Source organism: Panulirus ornatus, chromosome 73 (assembly GCF_036320965.1).
Source record: "Panulirus ornatus isolate Po-2019 chromosome 73, ASM3632096v1, whole genome shotgun sequence".
Lineage (NCBI taxonomy): Eukaryota > Metazoa > Arthropoda > Malacostraca > Decapoda > Palinuridae > Panulirus > Panulirus ornatus.
The window spans coordinates 10,032,988-10,046,572 of record NC_092296.1 but is presented as its reverse complement, the minus strand read 5'-3'; the positions used below and the strand labels follow the sequence as shown (position 1 = coordinate 10,046,572).

The 13,585-nt window shown below is 40.9% G+C and overlaps 1 protein-coding gene across 8 annotated transcripts in view; it reads right to left on the bottom strand.

Moving 5' to 3' along the window:
* Positions 1-13,585, bottom strand: part of LOC139748254 (uncharacterized) — an 81,110-nt gene that overhangs the window by 25,833 nt on the left and 41,692 nt on the right. For all 8 annotated transcript variants that reach the window (XM_071661170.1, XM_071661172.1, XM_071661171.1 and 5 more), the window contains 3 exons: positions 11,966-12,076; positions 8,409-8,501; positions 6,844-6,925 (listed from right to left, as the gene is read on the bottom strand). In XM_071661170.1, coding sequence (XP_071517271.1) covers positions 6,844-6,925; positions 8,409-8,501; positions 11,966-12,076 — 286 coding nt within the window. The remainder of the gene's footprint in view (positions 1-6,843; positions 6,926-8,408; positions 8,502-11,965; positions 12,077-13,585) is intronic.

The window sequence follows — 13,585 nt, the reverse complement described above, 5'->3', positions numbered from 1 at the left end:
ACCTCCTTCAAAAGGGTGACCACAGCAAAAGGGTCTCTATTACTGGTGAATTTCAGTGCCATTTCTACCCTTTGGCATCTCATCCTTAACAGGCTACAGGCAGAAGGCAACTCTAGCACAGCATTTTCAGATGTTCCTACTTAATGTTCCAGTTGAATACCTCTACCTAATGTGTATACATAATGTTCCATCCTATTACTTTTCCCTACTGCTCCCACTCAATGTTCCTACTTAATACTTTTGCATAATGCTTCTACCTGATGCAGGTACCATTTTGCCAAAAGGCAAGGCTAGCACACAGTTCTCACCACAGGAAACATCTAGTTATGAAAAAAAGAGATGTGTGAGCTGAGTATTAAATGGTATGTGTCACACAGTGAGACTATTTTTGTGGACAGACTGTCATCAGTCCACGTTTGGGTGAGGCAGAAAGAAAAGGCAGCTATCTGGGTCAGCTTCAAAATGATAAACAAAATAAGTACAAGGAAGAGCATGGAAAAAGAACAAAAGGTAAACACCGAGCAAAACAAAAATCAATGAGATACACGAGGAAATACAAAACAGAGATGTGGAATTAATGAAATCCCACTGAAGAGAACAGAAAATGACAGGAGAGAGAGATACACAAAACATAAGAAATCTGTAATTAGCATTCACATATATGGACAAAGTAAAAAACTGACACAAGATACTGGATTCTTTTAATTTGGAAAAAGTATAATAATGACCCCAATGAAATATGCAGGATGTTAACAACACAAATCAGTTATCAGCTAAATGCAACAAGAAAGAAAAAGATGAACTACTTAACCGTGATGAGAATGCAGTCACAGATAAAGAGATACAGGATAATGATATAATCAGAAGAAACTGATCAACTCAGAAAAAAATTCAGCTCCAAGACCAGCTGGAATCCCAGTCATCTTCCATATGAACCCAATGATGTTTATGATGAGGTAAGGTATGAAGGATAGCAAAATAGTAAACATTCTTAAAATGGTGTATGTAACACCAATATATCAAGATTGGTCTAAGTAAATACCTAAACCATAGAGTAAACCATGGAAAGTTCTGTGGGGCCTGGATGTGGAAATGGAACTGTGGTTTCAGTGCATTATACATGACAGCTAGAGACTGAGTGTGAACGAATGTGGCCTTTGTTGTCTTTTCCTAGCGCTGCCTCGCGCATATGCAGGGGGAGGGGGTTGTTATTTCATGAGTGGCGGGGTGGTGATGGGAATGAATAAAGGCAGACAGTATGAAGTATGTACATGTGCATACATGTATATGTCTGTGTGTGTGTATATATGTATACGTTGAGATGTATAAGTAAGTATCTTTGCATGTGTGGACGTGTATGTATATACATGTGAACGTGGGTGGGTTGGGCCATTCTTTTGTCTGTTTCCTTGCGCTACGTCGCTAATGCGGGAGACAGCGACAAAGCAAAATAAATAAATAATAAAATGAATATAGTACAGACCAGACAGCTGGACTTCATATATACTAAAAGTCTCATAGAATATCACATATTAGAACATCAGATGAAGAACAACTAATCAAACAAAGGCTAACATGGAAATAACTTATAAAAAAAAACTTGAATGGAAGGAGCAAACTGATAAGGAAGCAATTTCAAGCCATAAAATAATGGTACAATAAAGAGAACCTTCACAACATGAAACAAAAGGCTAATGATGAAAATTTTCCATCTAAACATAAGAAGCAAAATGAAATAATAATAATAATAATAATAATAATAATAATAATATGATGTATGGTTAAAAAGATGGAAATAAGGAAGTTAGAAAGAATACAAAAACACCACTAACAATACTGATGGTCTGGAACGTATATAACTTCCACATCAGGTTGAGAGAATTTGAACTCTAAAGTCTTGAAAGAAGAAGGGAGATATAGATGACGATAATACAAGCATGGCAGTAAAAAGAAAGCATAATTAGTAAAATTTTCAATCTGAAAGCACCTCAGCATGAAACAAAGATGGTCAAATAAAGAATACTCTGAAATAAAACAAAAAGATAATCAGATAAAATATATCTTTCTTTCTTAATTGTTCACTATTCTCCACATTAGCAAGTCAGCACCAGGAACAGATAAAGAAAAGGACTCATTCGATCACAAGTGTAATACACCGAAACCAAAGTTTTTTTTCCAGCTCCTTCACATGCACTGGTTCAGTTCAGTGTCAGCATGTTTACCCCTATATACCTCATCTCTCCAATTTATTCCATCCTCTGCATGCCTTTCACCCTCTTGCATGTTCAGGCCCTGAGCACTCAAAGTCTTTTTCACTTCATACTTCCCTCACCAACTTTGTCTTCCTCTTCTTGTCCCTTCCACTATCTAACACATATGTCCTCTTTGTCAACCTCTCCTTACTCATTCTCTCCATATATCCAAACCACTTCAGCACATCTTCTCTCTCAACCACACTCTTCTTATTACCACACCTTTCTCTAACCCTTCTAATAGTCACTCCATCAAATGACCTCACACCACATACTGTCCTCAACCATTTCATTTCCAACACATCCACCCTCCTCCACATATTCTCACCTATAGTCCATACCTTGCACCCACACTTTGTTACTGGAGCCCCTATACCTTCAAAAATACCCATGTTTGCCCTGTGTCCTACAAAAAAGCCAAAAAGAATATTTAATGGACTGACTACAGAAGTATTCAAAGAAAAACTAGAATCACAGCTAAAGTCAACTGTTGATTAACTTCAGACATACAATTACACACACTGATGAGAGGCAGCAGAACATATAATTCAAACTGCAGAAGCATACAGTTAGCAATTTGTGCTATCTGATTACAGATACTCTAAGGTAGGTTGACTCTCTTTCTCCAACCATGCTCCCAAATGTGCAAATGCATATCTAATTCACCAACCGAAAAGGCCAAGATATCCCCAAACTAAAATCTGAATGCTGTAGGGATGAGGTATACTATACAATATAAAGAAAAGGGTAGAAGGCGACTAGAGGGGACGGGAGCGGGGGGCCAGAAATCCTCCCCTCCTTGTATTTTTAACTTTCTAAAAAAAATGGGAAACAGAAGGAGTCACGCGGGGAGTGCTCATCCTCCTCATAGACTCAGGTTGGGGTGTCTAAATGTGTGTGGATGTAACCAAGATGTGAAAAAAGGAGAGATAGGTAGTATGTTTGAGGAAAGGAACCTGGATGTTTTGGCTCTGAGTGAAATGAAGCTCAAGGGTAAAGGGGAAGAGTGGTTTGGGAATGTCTTGGGAGTAAAGTCAGGGGTTAGAGAGGAAAAGAGCAAGGGAAGGAGTAGCAATACTCCTGAAACAAGAGTTGTGGGAGTATGTGATAGAATTTTTTTTTTTTTTTTTTTCATACTATTCGCCATTTCCCGCGTTAGCGAGGTAGCTTTAGGAACAGAGGACTGAGCCTTTGAGGGAAATCCCCACTTGGCCCCCTTCTCTGTTCCTATCTTTGGAAAATCAAAAAATGAGAGGGGAGGATTTCCAGCCCCCCGCTCCCTTCCCTTTTAGTCGCCTTTTACGACACGCAGGGAATACGTGGGAAGTATTCTTTCTCCCTTATCCCCAGGGATAATGATAGAATGTAAGAAAGTAAATTCTCGATTAATATGGGTAAAACTGAAAGTTGATGGAGAGAGATGGGTGATTATTGGTGCATATGCACCTGGGCATGAGAAGAAAGATCATGAGAGGCAAGTGTTTTGGGAGCAGCTGAATGAGTGTGTTAGTGGTTTTGATGCACGCGACCGGGTTATAGTGATGGGTGATTTGAATGCAAAGGTGAGTAATGTGGCAGTTCAGGGAATAATTGGTATACATGGGGTGTTCAGTGTTGTAAATGGAAATGGTGAAGAGCTTGTAGATTTATGTGCTGAAAAAGGACTGGTGATTGGGAATACCTGGTTTAAAAAGCGAGATATACATAAGTATACGTATGTAAATAGGAGAGATGGCCAGAGAGCATTATTGGATTACGTGTTAATTGACAGGCACGCGAAAGAGAGACTTTTGGATGTAAATGTGCTGAGAGGTGCAACTGGAGGGATGTCTGATCATTATCTTGTGGAGGCTAAGGTGAAGATTTGTATGGGTTTTTAGAAAAGAAGAGTGAATGTTGGGGTGAAGAGGGTGGTGAGAGTAAGTGAGCTTGGGAAGGAGACTTGTGTGAGGAAGTACCAGGAGAGACTGAGTACAGAATGGAGAAAGGTGAGAACAATGGAAGTAAGGGGAGTGGGGGAGGAATGGGATGTATTTAGGGAATCAGTGATGGATTGCGCAAAAGATGCTTGTGGCATGAGAAGCGTGGGAGGTGGGTTGATTAGAACGGGTAGTGAGTGGTGGGATGAAGAAGTAAGATTATTAGTGAAAGAGAAGAGAGAGGCATTTGGACGATTTTTGCAGGGAAAAAATGCAACTGAGTGGGAGATGTATAAAAGAAAGAGACAGGAGGTCAAGAGAAAGGTGCAAGAGGTGAAAAAGAGGGCAAATGAGAGTTGGGGTGAGAGAGTATCATTAAATTTTAGGGAGAATAAAAAGATGTTCTGGAAGGAGGTAAATAAAGTGCGTAAGACAAGGGAGCAAATGGGAACTTCAGTGAAGGGCGCTAATGGGGAGGTGATAACAAGTAGTGGTGATGTGAGAAGGAGATGGAGTGAGTTGAAGGTTTGTTGAATGTGTTTGATGATAGAGTGGCAGATATAGGGTGTCTTGGTCGTGGTGGTGTGCAAAGTGAGAGGGTTGGGGAAAATGATTTGGGAAACAGAGAAGAGGTAGTAAAAGCTTTGCGGAAGATGAAAGCCGGCAAGGCAGCAGGTTTGGATGGTATTGCAGTGGAATTTATTAAAAAAGGGGGTGACTGTATTGTTGACTGGTTGGTAAGGTTATTTAATGTATGTATGACTCATGGTGAGGTGCCTGAGGATTGGCGGAATGCGTGCATAGTGCCACTGTACAAAGGCAAAGGGGATAAGAGTGAGTGCTCAAATTACAGAGGTATAAGTTTGTTGAGTATTCCTGGTAAATCATATGGGAGGGTACTGATTGAGAGGGTGAAGGCATGTACAGAGCATCAGATTGGGGAAGAGCAGTGTGGTTTCAGAAGTGGTAGAGGATGTGTGGATCAGGTGTTTGCTTTGAAGAATGTATGTGAGAAATACTTAGAAAAGCAAATGGATTTGTATGTAGCATTTATGGATCTGGAGAAGGCATATGATAGAGTTGATAGAGATGCTCTGTGGAAGGTATTAAGAATATATGGTGTGGGTGGCAAGTTGTTAGAAGCAGTGAAAAGTTTTTATCGAGGATATAAGGCATGTGTACGTGTAGGAAGAGAGGAAAGTGATTGGTTCTCAGTGAATGTAGCTTTGCGGCAGGGGTGTGTGATGTCTCCATGGTTGTTTGATTTGTTTATGGATGGGGTTGTTAGGGAGGTGAATGCAAGAGTTTTGGAAAGATGGGCAAGAAGGAAGTCTGTTGTGGATGAGAGAGCTTGGGAAGTGAGTCAGTTGTTGTTCGCTGATGATACAGTGCTGGTGGCTGATTCATGTGAGAAACTGCAGAAGCTGGTGACTGAGTTTGGTAAAGTGTGTGAAAGAAGAAAGTTAAGAGTAAATGTGAATAAGATCAAGGTTATTAGGTACAGTAGGGTTGAGGGTCAAGTCAATTGGGAGGTGAGTTTGAATGGAGAAAAACTGGAGGAAGTAAAGTGTTTTAGATATCTGGGAGTGGATCTGGCAGCGGATGGAACCATGGAAGCGGAAGTGAATCATAGGATGGGGGAGGGGGTGAAAATCCTGGAAGCCTTGAAGAATGTGTGGAAGTCGAGAACATTATCTCGGAAAGCAAAAATGGGTATGTTTGAAGGAATAGTGGTTCCAACTATGTTGTATGGTTGCGAGGCGTGGGCTATGGATAGAGTTGTGCGCAGGAGGGTGGATGTGCTGGAAATGAGATGTTTGAGGACAATGTGTGGTGTGAGGTGGTTTGATCGAGTAAGTAATGTAAGGGTAAGAGAGATGTGTGGAAATAAAAAGAGCGTGGTTGAGAGAGCAGAAGAGGGTGTTTTGAAATGGTTTGGGCACATGGAGAGAATGAGTGAGGAAAGATTGACCAAGAGGATATATGTGTCAGAGGTGGAGGGAACGAGGAGAAGTGGGAGACCAAATTAGAGGTGGAAAGATGGAGTGAAAAAGATTTTGAGTGATCGGGGCCTGAACATGCAAGAGGGTGAAAGGCGGGCAAGGAATAGAGTGAATTGGATCGATGTGGTATACCGGGGTTGACGTGCTGTCAGTGGATTGAATCTGGGCATGTGAAGCGTCTGGGGTAAACCATGGAAAGCTGTGTGGGGCCTGGATGTGGAGAGGGAGCTGTGGTTTCGGGCATTATTGCATGACAGCTAGAGACTGAGTGTGAACGAATGAGGCCTTTGTTGTCTTTTCCTAGCGCTACCCCACACACATGAGGGGGGGAGGGGGATGGTATTCCATGTGTGGTGAGGTGGCGATGGGAATGAATAAAGGCAGACAGTGTGAATTGTGGGCATGGGTATATATGTATGCGTCTGTGTGTGTATATATATGTGTACATTGAGATGTATAGGTATGTATATTTGCGTGTGTGGACGTGTGTGTATATACATGTGTATGGGGGTGGGTTGGGCCATTTCTTTCGTCTGTTTCCTTGCGCTACCTCGCAAACGCGGGAGACAGTGACAAAGCAAAAAAAATAAATAAATAAAAATAAAGTAAAGGGAAAGTGTTCATTAATAAATAAGTTCTGTATAATACAATTTTTTTCAGAGAACTTACCACCTTTCTCTCTTCTTGCTTCTTCTTCTTCCATTTCTTTCTGCTCCAATTTCTTATTCTCTTCATCAACATCTAACTGATTCTGTAAATAACAAAAATTCATTCTGTTAATAAAAGATGTGAGAAAGAAAGATACAGTTCACATAAAACAAATTTCATTTCATGCAACACAAAGCACTACACCTAATCATACACTTGGGAGTACAATGAATTAATCTTACCATAAGTTTACATCAATTAAACATATATAATCACAACCTCTTTTACATATCCTGTCACTGCATACCTTCAAACTTCACTATTTCTATAAACTGAATTACCCCTCTCTGTCTTCGGTGGACTCATGTCCAGTGAGCATGAATGATTCTCTTGCATGCTCTCTGAGATAAGCAGGGATACTACTTACTAACCCTTCATTAGGAATCTCTACACTTCCCCACCTTTAGCTGTCCACTTAACTATGGTAGAGGCAGCTCAATCATTTCAGGATGGCTTTTGGCTAACAGCATAGCACCAACAAAATGACGTCATCAAACTACTGTACTCCTCCTAGGTGAATGACAATGTAACTCACAGACTGCAGGTATCAACAAAAAGCAGTCACGGCTGGCATAAAGCAGGATAGGAAAGCAACAAAAAACTTTTGTGGGATACCATCACTGAGAGAAAAATTCAACTTTCAAAACCTTATTTCTCCTATGCAGTTCATACCATATGCATTAGACAATACCCACATGAAGGTGGAGGGTTCAGAGAACAACTTCCAGATAACAATACACCAAACAGCAAATATAAATACCTTCAATAGTGATTCAGAGGCACACTGGAAGCTGTCTCCATTGAAGGAGGAATTCCTTCAGCCACAGAGGATGGTGGACCACATTCCTGACCAATGTGACCACTCTCCTAATATTCTGGATCTGTTTTTCACCTCTAATCCATCCCCCTGTAAGAACACAATCTCACCCCCAATCAGGTCACACTGTCATATATGTATCTATTCTAATGGCACCTTCCCCTCCAGCAGCCCCTTCTAAGTGTGAATACTGGGCTGAACCACGGCAAAGAAAGTGGTCAGGGAAAACCAGAGGAAGATCTGTGGGGCCTGGTTTTGGATAAGAAACTCTGATTTTGGTGAATTACTAATGACAGCTAGAGAGTGGATGTGAGCAAGTGAGGTCATTTCTTTGTCTGTTTCAAGCACTACCTTGCAAATGTGGAAAATGGCAAACATGTAAGAAAGAAAAAGAAAGAAGACTTCTGAACACTCAAAAAAAATCATCCATTCTGTATGTCTCCCTCAAACATTTCCCCCACTCAAAAACTAGTTTTTGTTTGTCTAATGAACTTTCATGTATATTTCCTCTGTCTGTCAACTGAGAATGCATTAAGTAACTACTAGCTGTCTAAAACCAATGTATTAGGCTTATAATAAGAGCACAACTTTACCATTATAGAACCTAAATAATGAGAGTACAACTGGTAAGTGCAACTGCATGTACAAACAGTAAAAATACAAATATGTAATAAACGTGAAGGACTAAAAATAATAAGAACTGAGCTACCTTCAGATGACGGAGGGAGAGGCGATGCTCCTCAACAATAGCTCTGTAGTATCTGTAGCCACAGCAATGAACTCTTGAATAATGACTCACCAACTGTAAAATAAATATCAGGGATCACAATAAAATCATTAAGAGATATATTCAAAAAGCTTTAAACAAACATATGGGGAGACCAAACTGGAGATCACAGGATCCAGTGAAAAAGAATTTGAGTGAATGGTGCCTCAATGTGCAGGATGGTGAAAAATGTACAAAATATAGAATGAACTGGAACAATGTGGTATACTGGAGTCAACAATGGACTGAACTAGAGCATGTGAAGTGTCCAGTGTAAACCATGGAAAGGTCTATGGGGCCTGGTTGTGGATGGGGATCTGAGGTTTTGGTGCATTACACTGAAACTAGAAAATGAATGTGAGCAGATGTGGCCATTCTTCATCTGTTTCTGGTGCTACTTCACTTAAGGGGGAAACTTTGATCAAGCATGTATTTAAAGAAGCAGTGATGACATGTGCAAGAGATTCATGTGACAACAAAAGGATGGGAGGTGGGCAGATTAGAATGGGTAGTGAGTAGTGGGATGATGAAGTAAATTTGTTTGTGAAAGAGAAAAGAGAGGCATTTCGATGGTATTTACAAGGAAGGAGTGCAAATAAATGGGAGATGTATAAGGGAAAGCAGGAGGAGGTCTGGAGGAAGGTGCTTCTGAGAGTTGGGGTGAGACAGTATCATTAAACTTTAGTGAGAGCAAAAAGATGTTTTGGAAAGAGATTAATAATGTGCAAAAGATAAGAGAACTAATGGGAACATCCATGAAAGGGGCAAAGGGGAAAGTGATAACAGGTAGTGATGGAGGGAGTAGATGCAGTGGATGAGTATTCTGAAGGATTGCTGAATGTGTTTGATAACAGTGGCAGATGTAGGATGTCTTGGTCGTGGTGGTATGCAAAATAAAAGAGACAGGGAGAGGGGTTTGGTGGAGAGAGAAGAGGTGGTGAAAGCCTTGCAGAAAAAGAGATCCGGCAAGGCAGCAGGTTTGGATGGTGTTGCAGTTGAATTTATAAAGGAAGGAGGATGACTGTGTTGCCGATAGATTGGTAAGGTTATTCAATGTATGTATGAATAATAATGAAGTACCTGAGGATTGAAGGAATGCATGTATAGTGCCACTGTGAAAAAGAGGATAAAGGTGAGTGTTCATACAAAAAAGGCATATGTTTGTTGAGAATACCTACAATGGGAGGGTATTGATTGGGTGGGTAAAGGCATGTACAGAGCATCAGATTGGGGAACAGCACTGTGGTTGCAGAAGTGGAAAAGGATGTGTGGATCAGATGCTTACTTTGGAGAATGTAATGAGAAATACTTAGAAAATCAGATGGATTTGTATGTGGCACTTATGGATCTGGAGAAGGCTTTTGACAGGGGATATAGAGATGCTTTGTGAAAGGTATTAAGAATATAAGGTAAGGGAAGTAAGCTGCTAAAAGCAGTGGGGAATATTTATCAAGGGTGTAAGGCATGTATAAAAGTAGAAAGAGAAGAGAGTGAAGGTCAGTCTGGGCAGGAGTGTGTTATGTCCCCATCGTTATTAAATTTGTTTATAGATGGTGTGGTTAGGGAGGTAAATGTAAGAGTTTTGGAGAGTGGGGCAAGTTTGCAGTCTGCTGGGGATGAGAGGGCCTGGGAAGTGAGCCCATTGTTGTTCACTGATGATACAGCACTGGTGACTGATTCTAGTAAGACACAGCAGAAGTTGGTGATTGTTTGGAAAAGTGTAAGGAAGGAGAAAGTTTAGGGCAAACGTGAAAATGAGCAAGGTTATTAGGTTCAGTAGGGTTGAGGGACATGTTAGTTGGGATGTAAGTTTGAAAGGAAAAAAACTGGAAGAAGTGAAGTCTTTTAGATATCTGAGTCACAGGGTGGGGTAGGGGGTAAAGGCTCTGGGAGCAATGAAGAATGTGTGGAAAGAGAGAACGTTATCTCAGACAACAAAAAAGAGTTTGAAGGAATAGTAGTTCCAACAATATCATATGGTTGCGAGGCATGGGATATAGACAGGGTTGTACGGAGGGGATGGATGTGTTGGAAATGAAGTGTTTGAGGACAAGATGTGGTGCAAGGTGGTTTGATCAAGTAAGTAATGAAAGGGTATGATTGACCTGTGGTAATAAAAAGTGTGTGGCTGAGAGAGCTGAAGAGTGTGTGTTGAAATGTTTTGGACATATACAGAGAATGAGAGAGGAAAGGTTGACAAAAAAGGATATATGTGTCAGAGGTGGAGGGACCAACAAGCAACCATATAACATTGTTGGAACCACTATTCCTTCAAACACCCATTTTTGCTTTCCGAGATAATGTTCTCGACCTCCACACATTCTTCAACGCTCCCAGAACTTTCGCCCCCTCCCCCACCCTATGATTCACTTCTGCTTCCATGGTTCCATCCACTGCCAAATCCACTACCAGATATCTAAAACACTTCACTTCCTCCAGTTTTTCTCCATTCAAACTTACCTCCCAAATGACTTATCCCTCAACCCTACTGTACCTAATAACCTTGCTCTTATTCACATTTACTCTCAGCTTTCTTCTTTCACACACTTCACCAAACTCAGTCACCAGCTTCTGCAGTTTCTCACACGAATCAGCCACCAGCACTGTATCATCAGCGAACAACTACTGACTCACTTCCCACGCTCTCTCATCCACAACAGACTGCATACTTGCCCCACTTTCCAAAACTCTTGTATTCACCTCCCTAACTACCCCAATATCATATCATAATACCACTCCCTGTGGCATCCGAGAGATGATAACTTCCACTTCAGACATTGTTCCATTTGTTATCACTGAACTTTATGTCGGTTATAATCTCTTTAATCTATCTCACTATCTTACACTTAATGTCTTGTTACCTTTTCTTAGCATAAGTCTGTGGTTTACCTTGTGAAATGCTTTTGCAAAGTTAAGAAAATCATTGTCCATAGGATTAACCTTTCAGATATCTCATTGTGATGATCTAATAATTGGGTCTGCATGCTTTTTCCTACCATAAATCCATGCTGGGCCTCATTTATGTAGCTATTCTCGATCATACGGTTTATCGTAGCCCTTTTATGACTCTGAATTTCAAAGGCTTTTAAAACATGCAGTCAAAATAACCAGTCTGTATTGTTAAAGTTTTAGGTATCAGTTTGGATCTCCCTTTGGGTAATGGTGGAACACAAGTAAATTTGGAGAGAGAGAGAGAGAGAGAGAGAGAGAGAGAGAGAGAGAGAGAGAGAGAGAGAGAGAGAGAGAGACAGACAAAGAGACAGAGAGAGAGAGAGAGAGAGAGAGGGAGAGAGAGAGAGAGAGTGATTGGGAAGAGAAAGAGAGAGGGAGTAAATGATGTCCATGATTTGGGAATTCCATTGCTTGTGACAAAAAGAAATAAAAATACTGTGATTTTGCGACTAAACATAAACTTCTAACTTGAAAGTTCTTTTAATACACAGCTTTAACAAACATTCCTGAATATCATCCCATAACATCTCTTAAAAGAATACACTGACCGTGTGCTCTATGGTTTGGCAATGCTCCCGCATGGTGCTGCTCATGTAACAATCGCACATTAAACATCGTTTGGAACCACCCCTCTTTTTGGGTTTCTGCTTGCAAGCCAGCTGATGGAAAAAGAGTAATCATGATTAAGTACAAAGCACAAAATATCAAAGCTCTTGTATAAAAATGTTAATCCCAAAAGGCACTTTTATTGGTGTATACAACAATGGAGGCATCATTTCTTTCACACAATCCTTTTCAAAACTGCATACACAAAACATTATCTTATAATATCTTGGGTTTCATTCAAAAGGTAAGCAAAAATGATGTAAACTTTTACCTTCCATCTTCTTACCCAAGGATCCCTTTATATGGGGCTCCCACATCACTCAGAAAGCCAGCTATCATATATATATATATATGCACACCTCCCCAAGCAAAACTGTCAGTTCTTTCTGATGATCTCTTTAGAAAGAATACTTCCCAAGTATTCCCCATGTGTTGTAGAAGGTGACCAAAGTAGGCAGGAGTAGGGGTGCTGAAAACCTTCCCCTCCTTGTGTTTAATTATCTAAAAAGGGAAAGGGGAGGAGGAGTCAAGCAGAGAATGCTCTTCCTCCTCAAAGGCTCAGACAGGGGTGTCTGAACGTGTGTGGATGTAACCAAGATGAGAAGAAAGGAGAGATAGGTACTATGTTTGAGGAAAGAACCCTGGATGTCCTGGGTCAGAGTGAAACGAAGCTCAAGGGAAAAAGGGGAAAGAGTGGTTCGGGAAAGTCTTGAGAGTAAAGTCAGGGGTTGGTGAGAGGACAAGAGCTAAGGAAGGAGTAGCACTACTCCTAAAACAGGAGTTGTGGGAGTATGTGGTAGAGTGTAAGAAAGTAAATTCTGAATTGATGTGGGTAAAAGTGAAAGTGGATGAAGAGAGATGGGCAACTATTGATGATTATGCACCTGGTCATGGGAAGAAAGACCATGAGAGACTAGTGTTCTGGGAGCAGCTGAGTGAATGTGTCAGCAGCTTTAATGCACAAGACCGGGTTTTAGTGATGGGTGATTTAAATGTGAAGGTGAGTAATGTGGCACCTGAGGGTATATTTGGTGTACATGGGGTATTCAGTGTTGTGAATGGAAATGGTGAAGAGCTTGAGGATTTGCTGGCTGAAAAAAGACTGGTAACTGGGAATACCTGAGAGTGCCAGGAAAACAAACAAAAAAAGGCCACATCTGTTCACACTCAGTCTCCTGCTGTTATGTGTAATGCACTGAAACCACAGCTCCCTATCCACATCCAGGCCCCAGAGACCTTACCATGGTTTACCCCAGACACTTCACACATACATATTCGCCATTTCCCTCATTAGCGAGGTAGCTTTAAGAACAGACGACTAAGTCTCAGAGGGAATATCCTCACTTGGCCCCCTTCTCTGTTCCTTCTTTTGGAAAATCAAAAACAAGAGGGGAGGATCCCTCAACTCCCTCCCCTTTTACTTGCCTTCTAAGACATGCATTCTTTCTACCCTAGTTATTTCATTATACTTGATCACTATATCCTGCTTCAGCGAGGTAGCACCAGGAAACTGATGAAGAATGGCCCATCCACTCATATACACACACACATATATACATATG